Raw genomic sequence first — 23,620 nt, forward strand, 5'->3', positions numbered from 1 at the left:
TCTCTAACTCTGACTGCAAATAAAAATAAAAGGTCACTGCTGTATAGTCAAACACAAGTGCCTTTTTTTTTTTTTTAAAATAACATAGTCTCAGTGTATTGACATGTTTTACAGAAAAAAACACTTATGTGAACTGATTTAAATGAGAGAATATCTGATATTAAACAACATATATGAATAAAAAAACCCTGACAGGATTTAGATTTTTTTGTTGAGAAAAGGTATGTTACTGCTTTAGGACAGAACTTATGGCTCTTGGATTACAAAACAACTTTTGTGAAAAAGCAGCCTTCAATTGTAAATCTTTCAGAAGGACTTCTTATGGAATTTTTTTTTCTCCTTTAAAAATTTATAAAATGTAATTTAAGTCTGAATTTGCAGAAGAGGGCCATATAAAGTATCTCCTCCAGCTAGTTAAGTGTGTAGTGCTTAAAGTAATTTGGTGTGGTTATGGTTGAGGAGTTCTATTCATTGTTGGATAATTTTGTGTTAGATGTATTTATAAGTTAATTGGTATACTATATTGCATTACAGCTACATTCTGTATTTCTAAGTGGCATACAAATTGTATTCTTTTTATTCTGTGAAGTCAGACATTTCTTAGCCTTTATCTTCCTTTACTTCTTTTTTTTACCACCTACATTTTCAATCGCATAAAAAGTTTGAATTTCCACAGGATTCTCTTGGGGTTTGTTTTTGTCATTCCAGCCCATTACTGTTTTTGTGAAGTAGAACGTATCTGGTAGAGAAGTTAATCGTCTACGAAGTATGTTGTAATGGCATCTACTTTGCAAAATGTTTTTGTGTTTCGATTGCTTTGTATAATGGTGTCAGTGTAGTAGAATTTTTTAAGAGCTGTTAAAATGTTTAAAAAGCGTTCATTTTTATGTTCCTTATTTTAGGTTCTATACGTGAAGAAAATGGAATAAGGTGGCATGTTTGTCCATATTGCTCTAAAGAATTTAAAAAACCAAGTGATCTAGTGCGCCACATTCGCATTCATACCCATGAGAAGCCGTTCAAGTGTCCCCAGTGTTTCCGCGCCTTTGCCGTTAAGAGTACTCTCACAGCACACATAAAAACACATACTGGCATTAAAGCTTTTAAGTGCCAATTTTGTATGAAATGCTTTTCCACCTCAGGGAGTTTAAAAGTTCACATTCGTCTACATACAGGTAAGGCCTCAAAATTGCTTTTGTGTTTTCTATGATGTGGGTAAGACCTTGAATGAAAAAAAGACCATGTGAAGTGCTTTAATTGTTAGACATGTCTATTATGTCATTGATCTCATCAGAGAATGAACCATTTTTAGTGTCTTATATCATGAACTTAAATTTTTGTCATAACTTTCTAGTGTTTCATGGCTTTGAAACTTTGGGCTCTTAGAAAAGCCATGGACGTTTAGTTTTCTGGTGATGAGTCAGCTGTTGCTCCTTTTTAATATCTCGGTTCTGAGTGTGTTTAATTGTACTTTCTAAGGAGTCATGCTCTTAGCATTTGAGTTCTGATTTTAGTTATCCCCTTTCATCTTTCATATTTACTCTGCATCTTTTCTTCCCTCTCCTTCCCCATACTTTTTGATAATTTCACTCTATCATTCAGGACTATTTCGTTACTTCCCATTTTGTATCTTCTACAATAGGGTGTTGCTTTGTATTTTCACCAACTTACCTGTTTTCAATATCTTAAGCTGCATACCCTACAACTCCTCTGTTCATACGGTCCTTGTTTACGTCATCTATGATGTCTTCAATATCTGTTTTTCTGCGGCTGAACTTCTGTCCTCTGCGTAGAGAAAAATAAATTTTCTGCTCTTGGTGGACTACCTGGTTGTTTTCCCCTTTTCTTTCTTTGTTCTTGCAGGTCAGTAAGCTTTCAGCAAGATAAGCTCGTGAATGTGCTGCTCTTTCCTTTTACTCCTGTTTATGTATTTACATTTCGCGAAAGCAGCATTCATTGCCTGTATGCACCTGGTGTTCAATGTGTTTTACAGTCAGGTGCCTTTAATCCATGAAATATCAATGTTGGATTCATCTGCAGAAAGTTTTTCACTTTGTTTTTTGCAAACTTGTAAGCAAGTATTTTTTATATTACTTTAAAGTCAACCTTACTTTGTTTAAGAACTCCAACTCTGAATTCAAAGTAGCAAAAGCACTGGGTGGCTTCAAAAATAAGTAGTACAGTGTTTATGCAACTGCAGCATGTAGTTAGCCATTGTTCAGCACACTTGTTTTTCCTGTTGGAGGTGTTTGCTTCTTCCTCTGTCTAGCAGGTTAGGCTTACTGGATCAGGTTACGGGTTCATCTAGCCTTGTTTGCTGTCTGATGGCAGTGTGTGAAAAAGGGGTAATACGATAATGCTTCTTAGCAGTGTGCAACTAGCTTCCGCTAATCTTTGGGTTGAGGGCTTTATGAAGCAGGCTGTACCTTTGCACTAAGCAGCACTTCATAGGTTTTTGTTCCAAAGAACTTAGCTAATTGATTTTGAACCCATGTGAACTTACTACTAGACCAACCTAATGAATGCAAAAGTTTAGCTACATGCTGAGTAAAGTACTTTCTGTTCCTTTAAATAGTCTGCTTGGTAGTTTCATATGATGTTGGAGTTACTGTATTGTGAAGAATTTGTGCATTTCTTCCACCTATGATTTTTATAGAGCTTGCTTTGTAATACCCAGTCATGTTTCCTAACTTTCTAAGTGCAAGATTTCCCCTTGAACAAAACCTGAAAGTTAGTCAGCTTTGCCTCTGTAACTTAACAAGTTCTCCAGTATCCTTTCCAAGGAAAGATTTCTACCAGATTTTGCATTGCAAAAGTCTTTTTTTTTAAGAATTTTTGACTGTGATCAAATAGTGTTGACATTTTCAGAGACCAATCTACAATTTCTTTAAACTTTTTCACATCATTGTTCCTATGTTTTATCCTATTATACATCATTTGTCTATGTGTTTGCTCCTTTTTTCACAGTTTTTTAACAGTTTGTTTTGGAAGGACATTTGACCTGCTATCTGTAATTCTTAGGATAGCTTCTGGAACCCTTTGAAAATCACTGTCACTTTTGCATCATCCAGTTTGCTGATAACAGGCTTGCTTAACGTGATGTGTTACAACCAATTAATAGTTCAGCACTTTCATATTTACTTTTGATTGGATTTTATGGATCTGTTTTGAAAACCTATTTAACAAATGAACACCATGCTAGAAAATAAAAAAGAAAATATAGAAATGAGAGTCTGTATTCCAAAGCTATGTTTGTAGGGCAGTGGAAATAAAATCACAAACTTTTTTTTTTTTTTTAAATCTTTTGCAGGTGTTAGGCCTTTTGCTTGTCCCCACTGTGACAAAAAGTTCAGAACATCAGGCCACCGGAAAACTCACATTGCTTCACATTTTAAACATACTGAACTAAGAAAGCTGCGACATCAGCGTAAACCTGCAAAAGTTCGAGTAGGAAAGACGAGTGTTCCAGTACCAGACATTCCTTTGCAAGAGCCCATACTCATAACTGATTTAGGTAAAAAGCAAGTAAATCCATGCTCGCTTGAAATTTGGATTTCACTGGAAAATAGAGGTCACAGTTTAATGAAGCAAACAGGTTCAGAGGTTACTCAGAAAGATGCACTTCGAAATAAGTCATCAGAAATAATCAGGCTTCAGAAAAGTGCCGTATTTTATAGTTTGCTTGGACTAGAATTAATAAGAGTTGGTTTTATTTACAGAGACATTGTATAATCCTTACCAGAAAAAAGTGTGTGCATTTTTACATTACATTGAGAGGAGTTTAACTATTGTTAGACTGTTCGAGATGATTCTGTTTATTCAAATTACATATACTAATGAGTTGGTGTGTCTTATCGTTTTAGTGTATTTAGTATAATTGTGACCTCAACTGAATTAGTGGTAATGTTTCAAAAAAGGGCAGAATAATTCTGGAACATGCTATAGAGAATTCATACAGTTATTTTAATTTTGTTGTAGAATAATTGTTACAACATTACGTAAAACCACTTTTTGGAAGAAGGTAAATTGGTACAGCTCAATCAAGACAATATATACTGTTGTCCAGTAGAGTCAATGTAGTGGGCAAGGCGTTTGCTCTTTGTTGTTTGACTCACCAGTCTGCTAACCCCTGCCTTGTCTGTTGTGTAGTCATCTTTATATAGCAGAATATTATATTGGTGATATCTTTAGACTAAAATCTCTATCACTCTTTAAAAATACTTCTGCTTTCAGTGCTTCCAAGAATTACTGTATGCAAGAGTAGTGGCGATTTTGGTATCGGGTATAAGAAATGTAAATTTTCAGAGTAGCAACAAGACTTAACATGACAGCTTCAGATACTCAGATCACACAATATTTCTTTCTTGAGTGAACCCTGGAGACAGGTACAGTGCTATTGCTTGATTTTAAGGAAGAAACCATTTCAATACAATTAAGATCTGTGCAGTGAAATTAGTTTTTTGGAAAAAAAATAGTATTAACAAAAAAGCGATACTTACACAAGTTGTTTCTTCCAGTGACTGATAACATCAGAACTCTGCTGATATTGGAGTGTTCAATGTAAAAACAAGTTGAACTATTTGTTTAGAAGGTGGAACTCTTCTAGTGTTAATCTTTGAGTGGCAACTTCGGTTAAAAAAAAAAAAAGTTGATGAATATTTTGCTTTTTAAAAAAGCCTGAATTATTCTATGTCTATTAAAAAAGTCTGCAGATTGTTCTCTGCCTTTTACAGTGTTTATTTCATTTTATTGCATTAGTTGATGGTATTTATTGACTAGGAAATGAAAAAAAAAATTGTAATTTTTCTAGCATGTGCTGTGGTTACAAAGATGGAACTGATGGGAGGGAAAATACCTTCTTAAAGAATGTTCCCACTCAGAACTATTTTGATGACTTGCTATATCCAGTGTAAAGCCACCTTTTGCTCTTTTAACAGTTTGGAGAAATGTTTCATTTATGTGAGTTGAAAAGGTTGAGTAAAGAGTTTGGAAGTGTTTTCTTAAGCATTTCTGTTATTTCTGTTCTCTTATGTATGTTGTTAGGAAACTTTGCAGTGCTTCTGCAGACCAGAAACATCTGGCATATGCTCACAAGTTGCTGTCATTCATTCTGAGTTAACTGAATTATTCTGCTTTTATATGATCAGAAATAACTGAGAGTAAATATTTGTCATACAGAGTTCCTTCTCTTCTGAATCCTTGTGTTCTCTTCTGCACACTACTACTAATTATCACCACAGAAGAATGAAAGGAATTTAGAAAGCAGTGCTGTGGTTTTGGTGGGGGGGTTTTGTTCTTTTTTTTTTTTTTTTTTTTAAAGAGAAAATGTTTTTACTGATTAGTTGGGGAAGGTGAAGGAAGTTTTGGCATATATGTATTTACAAATGTATATATGTATAACATACATCTATATAGGTTGATAAACTTTTTCAAGTCTGAGACAGATAAACTTGTTCTCTTTTCATTGTTGTCATCTCTGCTCAAAATTGAAGGAAGTTCCCTGTCCTTGTCTTCTGCTCTTTTCAAGTACCTTTGGAAATCAGCAGAAACCCTTTGGGCTTTTCTGTCTCAATATGAAATATAGCATGATAGATGAAGCAGTCTGAGGAAAGAAAAGATGGCATAAAAGGCTTTGGTGGTGAATACTTAGGACCATAAAGGGATGTTTTGCATATTTGTTGAAACTTTGCATCACTCCTTCAGCCTTTTTTTTAGCATAGTGATGAGTACTTTTGAGTTCACAGATGTGTGAATGATATGAGTTGGTTTTTTGTTTGGGTTTTTTTGTTTTTTTTTTTTTAATTTGAGGAGTCTGCTACAGTTCCCATTCTATCACGGTGTTTGGGATGATGCCTGTTTGTTGGCTGCTTCCGAGACACAATACTCTTGCATTAGCAGTTGGACATTTAGTAGCAGGAACTTCTAACGGATTTTCCAAAACTACACTTGACTGAATTCAGGGGACAGTGTATAAACAGCATTTGTTTCAACAAGGTGGTTTGAGGTTTGCGTTGTTTTTTTTTTTTTTCCCAAAAAAATTTTTTGAGGTACCCAGAGAATTAGCAAGACTGACTGATTAGCCAAAATAGATGATGTACAAATACAACAATTTTTAATGGACCTCTTTTATCCTTTAAGGAAAGGCAGATATATATCATGGTATGTTGTACTTTTCACAAAATGCATATTAAATATTTGACAAGTTCTAATGTATATCTGGGGTACATTGATTAAATATCATTTGGCTAAGGTGGAGGTTGGAAGAGCAAAATATTATTTGATTAGCAATGAATTAGTAACTTAACTTTTTTCGAGTTAATGCTTATTTTGGATGTATGTGAGGCTTAATGTAAGGAGGTGAACCTATGGATAAAAGAGCTTTCACTAAAATAGATAGCATGTGCTGTATAATATGTATAATGCTAAATAGATGCATAATTTTAAATAAATACTGAAAACATGCTCATTTTCTTTACATTCTTGCATACTAAAACTCACTTCCCCCCCCCTCCCCCCCCAAATACTAGCTCTTCAAACTACTGCAACTTTGGAATAACTTTGCCAATCAATTTTTCCTTTTTGTGTTTATGTGTGCAGGTCTTATCCAGCCAATCCCAAGGAATAGCCAGTTCTTCCAGAATTATTTTAACAATAATTTTGTGAACGATGCAGACAGACCATACAAATGTTTTTATTGCCATCGAGCCTATAAAAAATCTTGTCATCTTAAACAACACATCAGGTAAAATAAATACAAAAAAGAAAGGAAATGTATATAATAACAACTTTATGGAAAAGCATGAAATTTATATAGTGTTTGCTGAAAAGACTTCTTTTTTTACCATCTCTAAGTAATGAATCAGTGATCACTGATTTTTCTGGTAAAGTTGGAGGAAACTTTGGAGTGATTCATACCTATGTGCAGTCCTAGCAGTAGGAGTAGTTGTCTTTAGTTTAGCTTATTAATACTTGGACTCTTTTTTCCTGAACTGTGTGTAGAAAACAGCAAGCATTGCATGTGAATTCTTGTCATAAGTTTGTAATTGCATGCTCCAGATCACCTGCTTTGTATGTAACTGCTATTTTTTGAGAAGGAAATCAGCTTTTTGTTGTGTGTGCTGTTTTCTGTGTACTAAACCTAAAAGAATTTAGGCTTATATTGTAATCGGGTAAATGTTCTTGGGGATCATTTTTTTGCTTGAAGTTTAGTTCAGGTTCCATATAGTGGGTGTTTGTTACAACCACAAGGTCCTGGAGCCACAGAAAAATTTAGGCTGGAAGGGAACCAGTGAAGGTAACTGATCCAGCCTTGTTTTCAAAAGAAAGTCTAGCTTCAAAGTTAGATTGGGTTGCAGTTTTGCAGGCAATGAGCTTTGACATTTAGTTGAGTTGTCAAACATTGCTCCCTGATTTGTAAACTATGAATAACTGGAGGAAAAAATATGAAAAAAAACCACCAAAGATCATTACTAGGATCTAAGGAAATTTTCCAAACAAGCAGGTGGCAATCTGCTTGTTTCTGCAATGTAGACTCTGCACTTTCTCTCCGTCTCTAATTCAAGTCATGGTGAGTTCCTCACATTCTCCTTACAAATCAAGTTCTGTATTGGTATGTTCTGAAACTGGCTTGAAACAGTCCTTGGTTACTGTATGCTGTCTTAACGGGGCTGGGGGGGAAGTCTTGCAATATCACGTCTTTTCTTTTTGTAATATCCTACCTCAGTTTTTCGCTGTATTTTGTTGACATAATCAAGCTGGATTGATTTAAATCAAAATAATTTTAAGTTAGTAAGTTAAATAATTTTTAAGTTAGACTAGATTTCTGGTCTGCATCATCACTGTCCTTCATTGAAATAGTTGCTTCTAATTGTGTTTTACACTTGTCTCTTTATTTTCTTAAAGAGAGTGTAACTGTCAATGGTTATTTACCATTAAAATGTTAGTTGCAACTAAAGAGGGCCTTATCTGCCTAAAGATGGCCTTATTTAACCTAAATATAAGTGAAATTTATGCATATTTTACTGAAGCATTTATGTAGTTCACAGTTTTATTTAGATTAATAATTTTTCATCTTTCATTTGTGTTAGAGAAACGTAGTTGACTGATTTACCTAGTTCATTTTTCTTTTCACTTTTTTGTCAGCATCCTTTGAATGGAAATTGAAAGTGTTTTAATTACACAGAACATGAACAGCTTATTAGTCAAACCATTGGTTTACATGCACCGAGTACTCACAACTATTTTTTTCTTGTCAGAATACTTTTTGTGTTTGAAAATTCTGTTCTTCAGATGCCTGTGCTTGATTTCATTCTGCTGTTGGCTATACACATACTCCAGCTCAGGATAAGCTATCTTTAAAAACCTTGTTACTTATTATGTGCATCTTTGATTTTCTTGTTCCATACTGAAAAACAAGATGTGATGGGGTACCAATCACTTGCCACTGTGCTGCTTTGTGATTGATGTTTGCAACAGAATACTGAGTGAAGCTTGGCTTTGTTCAGGGATTTGTAGAGGAATTAGAAACTTTTCTTTTTTTCCATGTTTGTTCTTCATAAGTTGGCATTGCTATACCTGAACTATTAAACTTGACACTTGTGTGGTCAGTCTGTCTTCATGGAATGATGCTGATCATTGCTTAGAAAGCTTGTTTCCCTCTCTGAAACAGAGGAAAATTTGTAGCAGGGGTATTTTCAACTAAGCAGGGGTATTTTCAACACTGAATAGTGTGTCAGGTTTTCCCACAGGCACACCAGGGAAGGGTTGGGATACCCTGCTGCTGATTTCTAGATGCATGTTGGTAGCAAAACAGTAATCTTGGTATCTGTCACACTTCTTTATTATGGCATCTGATGTGGTGGTCATAGACTTCTAAGGCTACTGTAATCATAAGCCATCCCTAACTTTTTCCAATTTTTCTAAATCCTGCTTCCTTTGTCTTCCATTGCCTGGCATTCCCATTGCCTTCCTACTAGCTCTCACTCCTGGGATGCTACAGTCGTAACCCTTAAAATTCTCATTGCACTCCACTTCCTAACCTGTCCTTCAGTCTGTTCCGTATCTTGATGTAGTCCTAAAGGGAAACTCCTCTAGCACCTCTAGAAAGAAGGATATAGTGAGTGGGATGTGTTGACAGTATAGATGAGAGAGTTTCGCCACTTGAATATTGTTTCTACATAGCAGTCAGAAAGACTAGTTGGATTGTTCCTTGTTCAGGGGGTATTCAGGATAGACACGGTTCTTTTCCCAAAAGTTTCATTATTAAATGTAGTAGTAGTACATAATATGAGGAGGACTGTATATTTTTCTCCAAACTTTTGTGGACATTGTTTTAGCTGCATTGAGGAATATACATGTGAATGAAAAATTTATGGCATGGAAAAATTCAAGGCAGATGTTTTAATTGAGACAAAGTATCATCAGAGAAGGAGATTGGACTGTAGAATGTAATTAAAACTGTCAGACAGTATTGCTTCTAGCCCTGTCAGCGATGACATGCAGGTTGTTTATAATTTATTAAAGCTTTAATTTCTGGATTTTGTTACCTGAGGCCTCTTCCATCTATACAGCAGTCACCTTAGTTTGGTTTATTTTGCTCATTTTAAAATTTAGTCTTTTAATAACTTTGTAAATCAAACTGTTAAGTGTACTTTAACTTCTATTTTCTCTTAAACAGGTCACATACTGGTGAAAAGCCATTTAAGTGCTCTCAATGTGGAAGAGGGTTTGTGTCAGCTGGAGTTCTGAAAGCACATATTAGAACACACACTGGATTGAAAGCTTTCAAGTGTCTTATATGCAACGGGGCCTTCACTACTGGTGGTAGCCTCAGGCGACATATGGGGATCCATAATGACCTTCGACCGTATATGTGTCCATATTGTCAAAAAACATTCAAAACATCACTAAACTGTAAAAAACACATGAAGACTCACAGGTACGTTTATAATTTTTACATGAATCCTGCCATGTATTTCAGTAGCCCTTCTTTAAAAATACTTGAAAGGCAGTTTTGCTTTGTAGCAAATGGTAATTGAATAAGGATGTTTGTTTATGGGTAGCAAATACTTAGGTAGCTCTGAAGGTATAGTAAACTATAGTTTATAATAAAAACTTGCTCACACAAATAGTTAGCATAACTGTCTTACTGAAGCCATAAAAAGACTTTCTTACCTTTCTTTGCAGATATGAACTTGCACAGCAACTTCAGCAGCATCAGCAGTCTGCTTCAATAGATGACTCTACCGTAGACCAGCAGAGCATTCATGTTTCTACACAGATGCAGGTGGAGATTGAAAGTGGTGAGCTGCAGCAGTCGGAAGCTGTTGCAACAGATCAGCAGGCTATTTTAGAGTTAGACCAGCAGCCAGTAGTAGGCACAGAAGAAACAGCGCTAGAACAACAATTGGCTGATCAGCCTTTAGAGCAAGATGAGGGTGAGTATTTGAAATACAATAAGGTTTATAATGAGGTATGTTTACAAGTTCTCAAATAACTTTTTATTGACAAATTTCAATGATTTGGATTTCAAGACAATGCAAGTAAACAACTAGAAAAATACATGGAGTAAAAGCTAACTACTTAAAAAGTGTATTGTACAATTTCTTTAATTCATTCGTGTTTGGGTTTACTGTTAAAAATATAAAAGGATTGATTAAGGTTTGCACCATTTAGTTGTATCAAACAAAACTACTAAACAAATATACAGAAAAGTAATACTACGTGCACAAAACTTTACCATATGACCTCTATTATTAATAAAAAGCACTTCTATATGGTCTACTTAGGAAGTAATACCTATGTTTTGAGGTGGGAGAATACAAAATATTTCATGTATTTATTCTGTTAGTAATAGTGGAACAAAGTATTTTGGTTTTGCTTATTTGCTCTTTTTCATGGTGTAATGAGTTAGCAGGTGTACAGAGGGATATAAATAAAGCCTAAAATAAGCAGAAATTTAAATACCTATGCAGCTCATCATTTTTTATTTATTTTTAATGCAGTAAAAATTTAGGTGACTATAAACGGTAGGTTTTTGGGAACGACTGAATTATCCAGTTAATTACATATTCCTTCCTTGATATTTTTTTCTTTTTCTTTTTTTCTTTTTTCTCTCCTCTTCCTTTCCCCATTTCAGATAGATTTGTGACATCCCAGCATGCTTTACAGGAGAACATCACTCAATTTGAACAACAAGCTATAACACAGCAGCCATTTGATCAACAGGGCTTATCACAAGGTTAGTAATAATAAAGGTTTTAAAGTGATTTTTATAAATCTGGCTTTACAGCATAGCTATCATAAAGCATTTCAAAGTGGTCATCCACAGTCAAAGTAACTGCAAGGCAGAGAACTTGCAAAATCTTTGTCTTAAATTACTATTTTGAAACTATATTTGGTAGAATGTTTTGAATACTTAAATGTAAATAGATTTTGCTTTTATGAGCTGATGCTTAGTCATTACAGTATGGGGCTTATAGTCAGGCTTTTCATATTCTTTCTTTGATTGTGTTTGAAATTGCTGTGGCAGTGTGCAGTTTACACAGCTTCCCCCTAAATATACTTGCTCATAACCTGAGATGATCAGAAACATGGTCTAAGATTTGACTGAGTAGCTGCTGGGATTCATTATGGTAAAAGACAATGCAAAATATAGTCACGTAAAAATCATACTTTAATCTAATCACAGCAGTTTCCTTTTGTATTTTATAAAGCTACATAAGTAACAAATTAAGAGATTGCCAAAATTTGGAAACAATTATTTTATTTTACCTACAAAATACTGAGAAATGTGTGTAATGCTTATGTAGCCTACAGAGAATGACAAAATGACTGTGTTACTGTGTTTTTCACTACTGGATTTCTTGAGTTGTGGCTTGATGTGAAGCTACTAGTTTTGTTTTGGGTTTTGGGGGGGCAGGGAAGGGGGGTATGTTCAAGGGGTTTTCATTTGTTTTGTTTGGGAAGCATAGCTCCCTGGCTGGCCAGTTAATCTCTTCCTCCTTGTTTCTGACTTCAACAAGTAACTTCATATTTATATAACTGGTAACCAGTAATTGGTATTCCATCTGCTTAAACGTTTCTGTACTTAATTTCATTCCCTGTTTAATTGTATGGTGCCTTTTGTAAAAACATAGTTGACTGTGCTAAGTTGTGTGACACTGTGAAGAAATAGTATAATTTGTTGCCGATTTTAATTCTCTAGGTTGTGCTGCTTTGTATGTAACTGAGAAAAATTTAAAGTCTCCGCCTTTATTAAACAAGACTGAACCAGGTCCTGTTAAAACCCTATGGATTATTTTCATTGGTTACCTTGTACAGTTTTCCAAATGAATGAAAAGAGACTACAGAAAACAAGTGCAACCTTTCACTCTCTGTTACTCTCAAGAGTGGTGGTCATTTTTGTTTGGATTTTTACAGCTCCTTTGAATTTGCAAATCCAATACGTAGTCCTTATTTTGTTATCTTACTTAGACTTAAAGTTTCTGTGTATGTATATCTTCTCCATTAAATAAATATTGAATACTGAGTGATTTCTTGGGGAGGAGGGAGGCTCTTCTAGATCTCACAAAACAGTGCTTTCATCATCAGAAATGTAGGCTGATCATCGGTACATTATAAAATTGGTCCAGAGAATCAGAACATTTGTGGTGGTTTTTTTTGTTTGTTTTTTTTAAGTCTCATTTGTATAAGATGTCTCCTATTCTACTTGGAATCTCATCCACAGATTCCCAACTCTTTGAAGTTTCCTTGAAGATCCTGGAGCCCTTCAAAATTTTTGAATTTCAGGTAGGTAAGCATTTGCGCGGATGCATGCGTTAAATTGGTCGACCCTCTCCCTATGTCTGCATCTGTGCTTCATGCTCCTAATTTCTTTTTCCTATCAGCTAGGCAGAACATTCAAGTTTAAAACATGATGTCTTTATTATCCTTGATTTCTATAGGCTATATTCTTGTTAAAATATTGTGGCTCAGTGTTTATTAATAAAACAACGTAGGAGTTTCAAAAAGTTTTCAGTAGGTTTTTTGATTTATCTTTTTTCCTTTTTTAAGAAAAAAAAAAAAAAAAAGAAATTCCTTGTGTTTCAGGCAGATGAGGATGATCTCTAGGTCTGCACAGACCTGTCAGAACTTGGTTTATTCTTTCAGGTTTGTTTGTAATACTTCTACAGAATACCTGGTTTGTTCAGATACGTTCTCTTCTTGATATATTCGGACTTGTAAAGAAGTCTCATGAGGGTGCTGCTGTATCATAATCTATTATTCATTTGAGCTAGATTTGAAGCCTGAGAAAAAGGATTTCAGTGTTCTTTGTAGTTTACATATTCAGGTGTCTTCATCTGAAGACTTTTTGGTGAGGTCAGAACAACCAAATGGATTTTTTTCTCAAAAAATGTCTTTGTGTTATTGAATATCATCTGTCACCAAATGTGTTTTCATATAGATTATGGCACATTTTCTTCCTTTAAAGTCTCCCTGTAAGCATGGTTGAATGTTAATAATTCAATTAGTGGTGATAGGAGAGTGATCTTGGAAAATTCACAGTAAGTCCCAATACTGTTACTCCGTAGCCCATACAAATATACCCTTGCCACCAGACTGCTGTTTTGTTTTCCTAAGAAGTTGATCTGCAATCTTGGGACTTGGAATTCTGATTCTTCAGTAACTATTTCAACATTTATTCCAGTCAGTGCTGTTCAGCTCGTTCCAAAAGTTGCCTAGGAGTAAATGTGCACAACATTTAATTGCTAGTCACTGACACCCTCAGAGTTGCACATGTGCAAGTAGATATGTTTGTAATGTTAGAATTCAAATGATCAGTCAGTAAAGACTTCCAAGTTTTGTCTAAACTAAAATACTGTATTTGCTATGAACTATCATGCTGTTGTTTTCTGATTCGCATGTGCAAGACATACCTTTCCACTAGTAAACTCATTTCCAGAGTATTCTGGTCTTTCAGTGTGATTTGTTTATGTAGAAGAGAATAGGTTGGGTGACGTCCTAAAGCCAAGAAAAAACAAGCAATGCGAATGAGTACGTGTACTGAAAGAACACAAAATCCAATTCCTAGTTTAGAGGACTGTAGTAAGAAACTCTCCTCATTATACAGAGTTTAAGATGCTCTCTGTTCTTTGCAGATTAAGCAAAAGCTTCTGAGTAACAATAAATAATGATGAAAATGAGCAGATAATAAAGGTTCTGAAATTTATTTCTGTCTCTCAGACTGAACATCTGGGTTTTGGTGTTTGTTTTTCTGTTTTTTTGGGGTTGTTTTTATGCTGTTCTGTAGAACTAGTATGGTGGTAGGAAATGCCTTTAGTGTGCTAAAAATTGTCAGATCTTTTTAAAATTTTGAGTGGAAATTTACCTTCTTGCTAAGTATTGAGCAAAATGGGGATGCATCATGTATATTCTTGTTACAGCATTGGTTTATATTTATTCCAGAACTACTTTCAGTAGTAGTATTTTTTTCGTCATTTTGTCCCAAAATACCTCTACACTCAGAACTGTTGTTCTGAGCATTTTGTTGCATGATCCTGGGAGATTTTTCCAGATGTCAATAATTGCTTTTTTAAAACAGTGAAGTGAAACAGGTCATGGTATTTTCCTTCTTAGCTAGTAAAAATTACTTACTGATTAAAAAAAGTTTCAAGTTTTTTAGATAGCTGTTTTTTTGTACATTTAATAGTTACGTCCTTTTTTTCTTTTTCACGTAGGGCATGGAAGTGGCATCACTTTCGCTTCAGTTTCTTGAGGCTTGGTTTTTGTGTTCTCATCAGGTGTAGTGGGAATACCATTTTTCCATAAAGATGCTTTTAAAATAGAAATTAGCAGCCCTCTTATCACCATAAAGCTTTCAGTCGCTATTCTTCAGGCTACTTTTTTATTTTGTCATTTCACTAAGAGTAATTGAGATGCAAGATTCAGTGTGCTGAATCTTTTTTTTCTTGTAATCTTGGTAGTTCTAGGAGAGAAAATAATATACCAGTTGTAGCATTAGGCTTGGTGATAAGTTACAACCTGACTAATAATGCTTTCAAGTTTTGTTTACATTTTGTAGTTTTCATTCTATGGTGTAAGCAATAGCATACAAGTAGGGTTTTTTTTCCTATATTGATGACAGTATTCTTCTGTGAAAAGTGTCTTTTGGGAAATTTTCTGCTTAAACTTAACACATCCCAGTTTTTGATACACTGTAATTCAAAACATTCTTTAAGCATTGCTTTTTGGCCTTTGATGCTGTGGTCATCTGATGTGGGTTTGTTTCTACCCTGTTTCCATAATCTTCACCCTTTTTGTCCACTAAAGGCAAACTGCACAGAAATAGTAAAATTGCTGCCCTTACCTTAATTACTGATACTTGTGGTTTCAATTTTCCCCACATAATGTTGATTTTTTTTTTTTTTTTAATACAAGAAGTGTTAGTGCTTAGGTTGATAAAAGGGCATCTCTAATAGCATTAAAAAGCCCTGCAATCTGAGCCATCTGAATCATTGATACTATCATTTTATTAATTCATTTAGAAAAGGAGGTGATTAAGATCTGATATTTCAGAAGAACAAAACCAAATAAAAATTTCAGGTCCTTATACTATGTGAATAAAAATGTTTATTTTTTACTTTGCAGTTTGCCTTTGAGAGGCTCTACTTTACTATTATCTAAAGAGTGGGAATATGTGGAGGAGATACAAAGTAGGAGAAAATGGGGTTACTTTATCAGAAACTGGAGTTCTCCTATTGGGTCGTCTCCTCCACTCACCCGCCATCCTCCCCACTGAGCTTTGCATCCTTGTGATCGGCTTCCAGTGTAGTTAAGGGAGCGTGGTACCAACGTGGATAAAGGGAGATGGGTCAACCTGTTTGACACATGCATGCTTACATACAAGAAATTCAAAATTTCAATGGCTCTAAGGTAATTGTGGCACCCTGAAGAAACTTCAAACAGTGTTTTTCTGTGGAGGAGATTTTCCAATAGAATTCCAGCTAATGGTAAGTAACCCTATTATGCATATTATGTAGATGCCAGAAACGTTTGTGTATTTTGCCACTCAACAGTGAAGAGTATAAAATGAGTATTACTATATGGTAATACTACTTAAATTTCTTTTGAAGGTAGTCTTCAGAAAAGTGTGGTGTTACTCAGAGTCCAAGTCAGTGTATTTTCCAGGTTTGTGACTGTTTAATTTTTGACAGGTTTTACAGTGAATGACAGCTACAATCAACAGACTCAATTTCCAGCTGTACAGCAGCTGCAGGATTCAAGCACACTTGAGTCTCAAGCTCTTTCAACGAGTTACCATCCGCCAGCCCTTCTTCAGGTTCCAAATACAGACACTATTAATGTAGTAAGTACTGCTGGAAGGCAAAATTCATTGTTTGATGTTCAGTGATGAGTTTCTTTCACTGATGATTAAGTAAACTGAGAAGTCAGCAAAGTTTCTAGATTTCTTTTCTAGATTGCTTATGTTTAACAACTGGAAAATAATGGGGTGGGGAAAGGATGAGTGACCTGGCTGCATTCTAAAAAAGCGTTGTAAGTTTTCATGCTGTGGGCTTGGAAAGGGATATAATGCTATGAAGTTGGATGATAAGTCTAAAACTAACAAAAGGACCTAAAGTTATAAAAGTAATTTTACATTATAGCATGATATTTTGTCCTAATTCTTTTAATTTCTATGGACATAGATACGATCAAGCAATAAAAATAACATTACAAATGTGTAGTGATGGCGCTTGCATATTGCAGTGTACGATGTTCTTTCGTGGTTCTTATCTGGTTAAAAAGAGCTTAATTGCTAAAATTACAGTTTAAATCCAACTCTTCATGATGGTAGTAGTACCTAGCGTGAAGACCGTCTTTAGTAATGGGTTTACCATGATGACCTGCATGAATTATTGTCCCTTAGTGCTTGTTTGCAAAGGGCAAATCTTGGAGAACTGAGGTGGCTTTTAGAATCTGGAATAGTTTGAGTAATTTCAGCCTACACTCTTTGGAGTTTTCTTCTCTTCAAATCTTACAATATGCTGTCATTCTCGAGGATTATTCTGTGGTGGTTTTTGCTTAGAGGAAAATCCTGTTCAAAAAGAAGTGAAATCTGTTAGCACCACTGTGCATTTTGCTACTCAGTGTGGGGCTCATACTGTTTAAAATGGCTGCCTTAGTGCTAAATTTAACCCATGATACACCAGAAAATCTATGAGACTTGAGACACATTTTTGTCTAGGTTCACAGTGAGGTGTAAGTGCACCACGTTGTCTGTCTATTCCAATTCAGTAGGTGCACATTTTGCTGCTTCTCACTATGAAGGAGCGAGGTATCATACCACATTCTTAATTTTCTGTAAAAAATTTATGAAAGCATAGTTTTGATTACTTGTGTTGACTGTAAATGCTGTAATATTTTCTTGCCTCTTTGTGTGTCTTTATTTCAGTATTATGTTACTGAAATTTACTTGAGACTTTGATTTCTAGACTACTCGCTTGATACAAGATCAGTCATCACAAGAAGAGCTTGAATTGCATACCCAGCGGTCTCATTTTCTTGAGGATAATGAAGATCAAAGCAGGCGTTCCTATAGGTTTGTTAGGATTTTAGGTTCTGTCACAGAATTTCCTGAATCTTTTCTGGCTAGTAATTATATACAACTAATGAAAACATTTTTCTTATAATAGATGTGAATATTGCAACAAGGGTTTTAAGAAATCCAGCCATTTGAAACAACATGTACGATCACATACTGGTGAGAAACCTTATAAATGCCAACTCTGTGGCCGTGGCTTTGTTTCCTCAGGAGTTCTTAAGTCACATGAGAAGACTCATACAGGTAACAGAGTATACCAGCTCTATGTTAGCTTAACTCATGCTTGGGTTTTGTAAATGTCCTGTATAAGTAAACTTAAACAAATGGCATGCTACTTACTTGTTTCTGTTACTTTAAGGAGTTAAAGCATTCAGCTGTAGCATTTGCAATACCTCCTTCACAACTAATGGCAGCCTTACGAGGCACATGGCAACTCACATGAGCATGAAGCCTTACAAGTGCCCATTCTGTGATGAAAGCTTTCGAACAACTGTTCACTGCAAAAAACATATGAAAAAACATCAGGCAGTCTCCTCAGCTGTAGCAGCAGCTACAGAAACAGGAGGGGGAGGTAAATTACTTCATTTTTACTCTTACAGTCCTTACTACAAAACAAGTACAAATGTTTCAGTGGACTGCATGAACGCTGTAACAGTATTGTTATAAATTAGCCTTCCAACATGGATAGTGTCTAATGTCCACAGCCACTGAAATTGCTCTGTTATGTAAATCGTTCAAAGAAACAGTTTTCCAGGAGTAGAACATTTTTTGTCCTAAATTACTTATACCTGTATTTAACTATTGTAAAAATAAGAACTATAAATCCAGCTTTATTTAAAAGAAATAGGCATGAGTAATTAGACCTTTGAAAGAGATTTAAGTCCAAGCATGTAATGTAGTGACCATGTGTTTAATAATAAACCTTCTATTTTTGCAATTTCAGCTGACCGATTAAACGAAACAGATGTGTATTTTTTTTTTTTTTAATAGTTGCATGTGTTGAAGATGATGATGAAAACTCTGAAAGAACTTCCAGAAAATCTCGCCCTGGTGTCATAACTTTTACAGAAGAAGAAACAGCAGAACTGGCAAAGATTAGGCCTCGAGAAAGTGCCACTGTCTCAGAAAAAGTTCTTGTCCAGTCTGCCGCAGAGAAAGACAGAATTAGTGAGATCAAAGATAAGCAAGCAGAACTGGAAGCAGAACCCAAATATGCCAACTGCTGTAGTTATTGCCCCAAAAGCTTTAAAAAACCCAGTGATTTAGTCAGGTAAGGAATGGCAAAGTTTTGTGTATTTTCAATTTTCTAAATTGTTCACCATAAACAGTTACAGTTTAATATAACCTTTTTTATGGCTAAGCTAAAGCTTGAGTAATATTTAAATATATTTTTCTTTTTCAGAATGGTTTAAAAAAATGTGTCAAAATGGTATACATTCTGAATATGACTAAATCAGCCTTTCCATACTTCTTTTCCTGCAGTATTAAAATCATTATTACGGAGTTTTAGAATAAATTATTTTTTTCTTGCTATAGGACTTGTATATAAAAACATGTAAAAATCAGTTTGAAAAATGGCAAATGCTTAAATCATCATCTTTACTAGTTCTGCTTAATGTAATGTTAATCAAAGTATTCAATTAATTCTAAAATTAGTAAGATGCAAAGTAAGTAATTTTTACAGACTGACATAAAACTAGATATTCACATATACACGTATTCTGGAATTACTAGGCATGTTCGTATCCATACTGGAGAGAAGCCGTATAAGTGTGAAGAATGTGGAAAGAGTTTCACTGTAAAATCCACTCTGGATTGTCATGTTAAAACACACACAGGTCAGTAAGATTTTGAATGTCTTTGTTTAGAAACTAGTTACTTTCTTGACAGGCTGTTTTAACTAAAGATTTTGCACGCAATGGTATGGTTCACTATGATCTGGGAGATTGCAATATGAATGGCAGCGCTAAGTGAAATTTGGTACTTACTGCATCATCAAACGAATCATATTATTACAGCCTTCTATATTAGTAGGCTTATAAAGTAGTCATAGTCTTGGCTCATGGAAAAACTATGTATGTATCTATAATATTTTAATTTCAGATCTGCTGCAGCATTTCAATGCTAAATGATTTTCCTGAACAAGAGGGTGGAATTAGAGGATTTGATAAAGAATAAAAAATTAGAAACTTTAATGTTTGCACTGCTAAGTAGATTGAAAGAATGTGTATATTTTTTGTGTGTACATATATACACAAAAAAATTTGAGCATTGAGCTATTTGAATCGTGCAAGTTGAAGGTAAATCTAATTGCTGTAATGTTTAGTTTTTTACAGTAGTTTCTTTGTATTCCTGAGAGAGGTCTAATTTTAATTAGTAGCATTTTTCAAACACAATTTTGCATGAATTCAAAAAAACCTCCTTTAAATATTTCATACTTGTTTTCTTCTTACCATTGAACTTCTTCGTAATCCTAAACCAATCAATTTTTAAAGCTGGCTACAGTTTTGCTAAGGTGCATTATAAGCTTTTTTCACCCAAAATGCAAAACAAAAGAGAAAGTTTTAATGCTGTAAGATACAGTTATTTTGCTCATGGAAGCTACCTTTCCAATTCAGTGTATTCACACTTTCTACTGTTGTTTAGTAAGAAATACTGCTCTGTGTTTTATACCAGATCTCTGTGTCGATGAGTATCTTGTCTCAGATAGTAGCAGATGCTAAGGGTAATAAAAAGGAGGAAGCAGGGATTTGATCATGGTCCTCCAGGTTCAAGCAGTTTGCAAATTGTGGGGCTGTGAACTAGAGATTGTATCTTTCTCACTACCTTCAATGGAATATTTTACATTAGTTCTATGCAATTGTTTTTGCAACTGAGAAAAACTGGGTAAAAATGAATGGCCTCCAGTACATCCAGTAGTAATAAGTTCCTTAATTCAGATTTGGTTTTCAGTGTGCCATCTGATGATTTTATTCCTAAGCCTCTTAGTTCTTTTGTTCGAAAAATAATGAGAAATTTTTCTCTATTTTTCTTTTTTCAAGCTTTTTATGGTTTTACAGTCTTTTTAATAATATAAAACAGAGTTTTGTAGATGAGTATTTCAATATCCTTAACAGATTTTTCCAGCCTGTTGTTCATCCTCTCTTCCACACTATGGATATTACAATTTCGACTAACTTAGGTTCTCGCTCAGGTGCTTAAAGAACTTCCTTGCTGACTTCCAGCCTTGTGAAAATTGTCCATACAATCCTACCTTTTGTTTTCAGTCTTACAAGTATTTTTCTTTAATTCAGGAAAAGACTCTGTCCTTTCATCCTGTGACAGCAGTTTTTCTAAGGTCCTTTCATATAAAACCAGTGTAAAACTCCAAAAATCCAGGTACAGTCTTGGCAGTGAAAATCTGGTCGTCTTCAAAGAAGTCTCATGGATTTGTGAAGTCTAATTTTCACTACAAAAGCCACATCAACTTTTCCCTGTTATAACTCATTTGATCTTGTGGTGGTGGTTTTTTTTTCCATTTTCTTTTATATATATATATGTATATATACACCAGCTTGTATTGGATGAACATGAAGTTTAACTGGTGTGCTGCCTCTGTATTTGAGCCTGGATCCCTCTTCAGAGGGCTGTTGTAATCTATAGGAATCACCTACATTGAACAGTTCATCAGTTTTATGTTGAGCCATATTTATTTTATTTTAAAAGAATAATTTAAAAACATTACAGTGTGATTGTCTGAAACTCCCCTGATAACAGTTCAGTTTGAGAAGCTATTCCGCTTCTCCCCTGTAAAAGAATGTTGCCTGGATAGAAACCTACCTGACTCCGTCTATAATAAACATTGATGCAAAGAATTAGTTTTGGGTTTTACTGTAACTTCTATTGTATCACCGCTTTTCAGACCAGCAGGCTGGCTGGAAGTTTTTCTGTGAGATAAATGGTTCTTTGTCTGAACATTTAGTTCCTGTATCCTGGCATAGCATATAGTGGATAACTGAAGTCGCACGTTACTTTATTTCTGCCTTCACTGCTTTTTGAATTTCCTGTATATATAACAGTTCTTGGTAACACTTTATTTGGGTAGCCAGCAGTATGGCATAAGTGTAGATGCAATAAAACACACTTAATTTTACTATGTTTGGAAGCAATGCCAATCTGTCCATTCCTATATGACTTTTCATCCCAATTTGTGATCATCTTCCCTCCAGGTTTCTCTTGTGGTCCCTACCTCCTTGTCCATAGATAGTTTTATGTTCTAGGTCATACATCTTTCTCTATTCAGATTCCTGATATTTATACAAAAAGCCCAAGAGTGAGGTCATCATCTGATTTTAATGTTCTGTTTAAACAGGACTTCAGATGTTCAGTCTGTTCCACACTGCTTACTTTTTTTGTTTTGTTAACTTTTCTTTCTCACTCTTTCTAATTTTTTTGTATTTTTCCCCAGTGTATTTTTCCATCAAAGCTATAGAGAAGTCTTGATTTTATTCTTTAGGTAAGACAGCTGTACAAAATAACATTGATTTCTTCCCCTTGCTTAGCCAGGGATCAATATCATGCTGGAAGGCCTGGGAATTTCAGGAGTTATAGTGGGTTTTCAACTATAGTGACATGTTTTCTGCCAGATATTTACATTACGCTTTTTGTGAATTTTACAGTTGCACATATCGTTAAGGACATGAACTCTAGCGTTAGCTATTGTTATTTGTAGTACATGAAAAATTCCATCTGAGACCAAGGATTTTTTCAAATGTTATGGAATCTGAAAGGAAAGCAGGGAAAGACGACTGTATGTGTATAGACCAGATTTCTGTCCTTCTCAATGATGTTGAGTTGGTTGGTATTTTGTGTTAGAATATTACCACACATATAAACTTTATTCATTTCCTACTTGCAATCCGTTAATACTACTCAGTATTGAGGTAAAGGCTGAAACAGAAGAATAAAGCTTCTGGAAGTAAAATGAAAGTGAGTATCTAACTAAAGAGAAGCCAAATGCTGAAGAGGTTGAGGTGAAACTTTTAATTCTCCAGTTTTATGAGCTGTGTAGTTCAAACAACTTGATTTGTCAGGAAGGTGAGAGATGAGGAGGAGGACAGAGGCATCAAGGTGACCCAATAAGATTCTGCATGAAACTATTAACAGCATATTAAGTTTTAGAAATAGGAAAAAATTAGGAAACCCTTCATTGAGATCCTTAATTCATTTGAAAAGCAGCCAAAGCTATGAAGAAAAAGGGTAGTTACTTCAAATTTATTCTGTTCAAATGAGTGAAGAATCTGTATGGTTTTTTTTTTTTAATTGTTGCTACAGTGCTGTTGATTTTCAGAGGCTTTATCACTTACCTTTCTCTTTTTGAAACTTTTCCAGGCCAGAAGCTCTTCAGTTGTCATGTATGCAGTAATTCTTTTTCTACAAAAGGGAGTCTAAAAGTCCACATGCGTCTGCATACAGGAGCAAAGCCCTTTAAATGTCCACACTGTGATTTACGGTTTCGTACTTCAGGGCGCAGAAAAACCCACATACAGTGTCATTATAAACCAGAGACAAAGAAAGTTAGGAAGCCAGTTGCCCGTACTTCAGCTGAAGGACTACAACCAGTCAGTCTTCTTAATTCATCCTCAGCAGACCCTAATGTTTTCATCATGAATAACTCCGTTTTGACGAGTCAGTTTGATCAAAATTTACTTCAGCAAGGACTTGTGGGCCAGGCTATCCTGCCTGCTTCAGTGTCAGGTAAAGATGGATGGCTTTTTGGTGGTGGTGTTGAGGTCAACTACTGAACTTTGCTTTCTATTAGAGTTCAGAAAATTATGCCAAACACTACTTCCAAACAGGTAAGAGTTGTACTGAATTCATGATTAGATGCACGGCGGTGACATAAATAAAAATTTATTTATTTAAGAATGAAGGGGAGAATGTATGCATTTCACGTAAAAAGATCTCTTTGGTTCTGCTGTGGTGTTACACTGCAGAAAGCAAGAAAACGCAGATAACTTTTTCCTTTTGTCAAGACCTTTTGTAGAGATGGTCTGTTCA

At 34.9% G+C, this 23,620-nt stretch overlaps 1 protein-coding gene across 1 annotated transcript in view; it reads left to right on the forward strand.

Annotated features, from left to right (window-relative positions):
- Positions 1-23,620, forward strand: part of ZNF236 (zinc finger protein 236) — a 76,797-nt gene that overhangs the window by 27,854 nt on the left and 25,323 nt on the right. Inside the window, exons 10-22 of the mRNA XM_010283134.1 lie at positions 903-1,175; positions 3,311-3,514; positions 6,598-6,742; positions 9,677-9,937; positions 10,186-10,436; positions 11,138-11,239; positions 16,194-16,345; positions 17,472-17,578; positions 17,673-17,824; positions 17,940-18,152; positions 18,572-18,851; positions 19,316-19,419; positions 22,952-23,317. Of these exons, the coding sequence (XP_010281436.1) occupies positions 903-1,175; positions 3,311-3,514; positions 6,598-6,742; positions 9,677-9,937; positions 10,186-10,436; positions 11,138-11,239; positions 16,194-16,345; positions 17,472-17,578; positions 17,673-17,824; positions 17,940-18,152; positions 18,572-18,851; positions 19,316-19,419; positions 22,952-23,317 (2,610 nt within the window). The remainder of the gene's footprint in view (positions 1-902; positions 1,176-3,310; positions 3,515-6,597; positions 6,743-9,676; positions 9,938-10,185; positions 10,437-11,137; positions 11,240-16,193; positions 16,346-17,471; positions 17,579-17,672; positions 17,825-17,939; positions 18,153-18,571; positions 18,852-19,315; positions 19,420-22,951; positions 23,318-23,620) is intronic.

The sequence above is a fragment of the Phaethon lepturus genome, unplaced genomic scaffold (genome assembly GCF_000687285.1).
Source record: "Phaethon lepturus isolate BGI_N335 unplaced genomic scaffold, ASM68728v1 scaffold173, whole genome shotgun sequence".
Taxonomy (NCBI): domain Eukaryota; kingdom Metazoa; phylum Chordata; class Aves; order Phaethontiformes; family Phaethontidae; genus Phaethon; species Phaethon lepturus.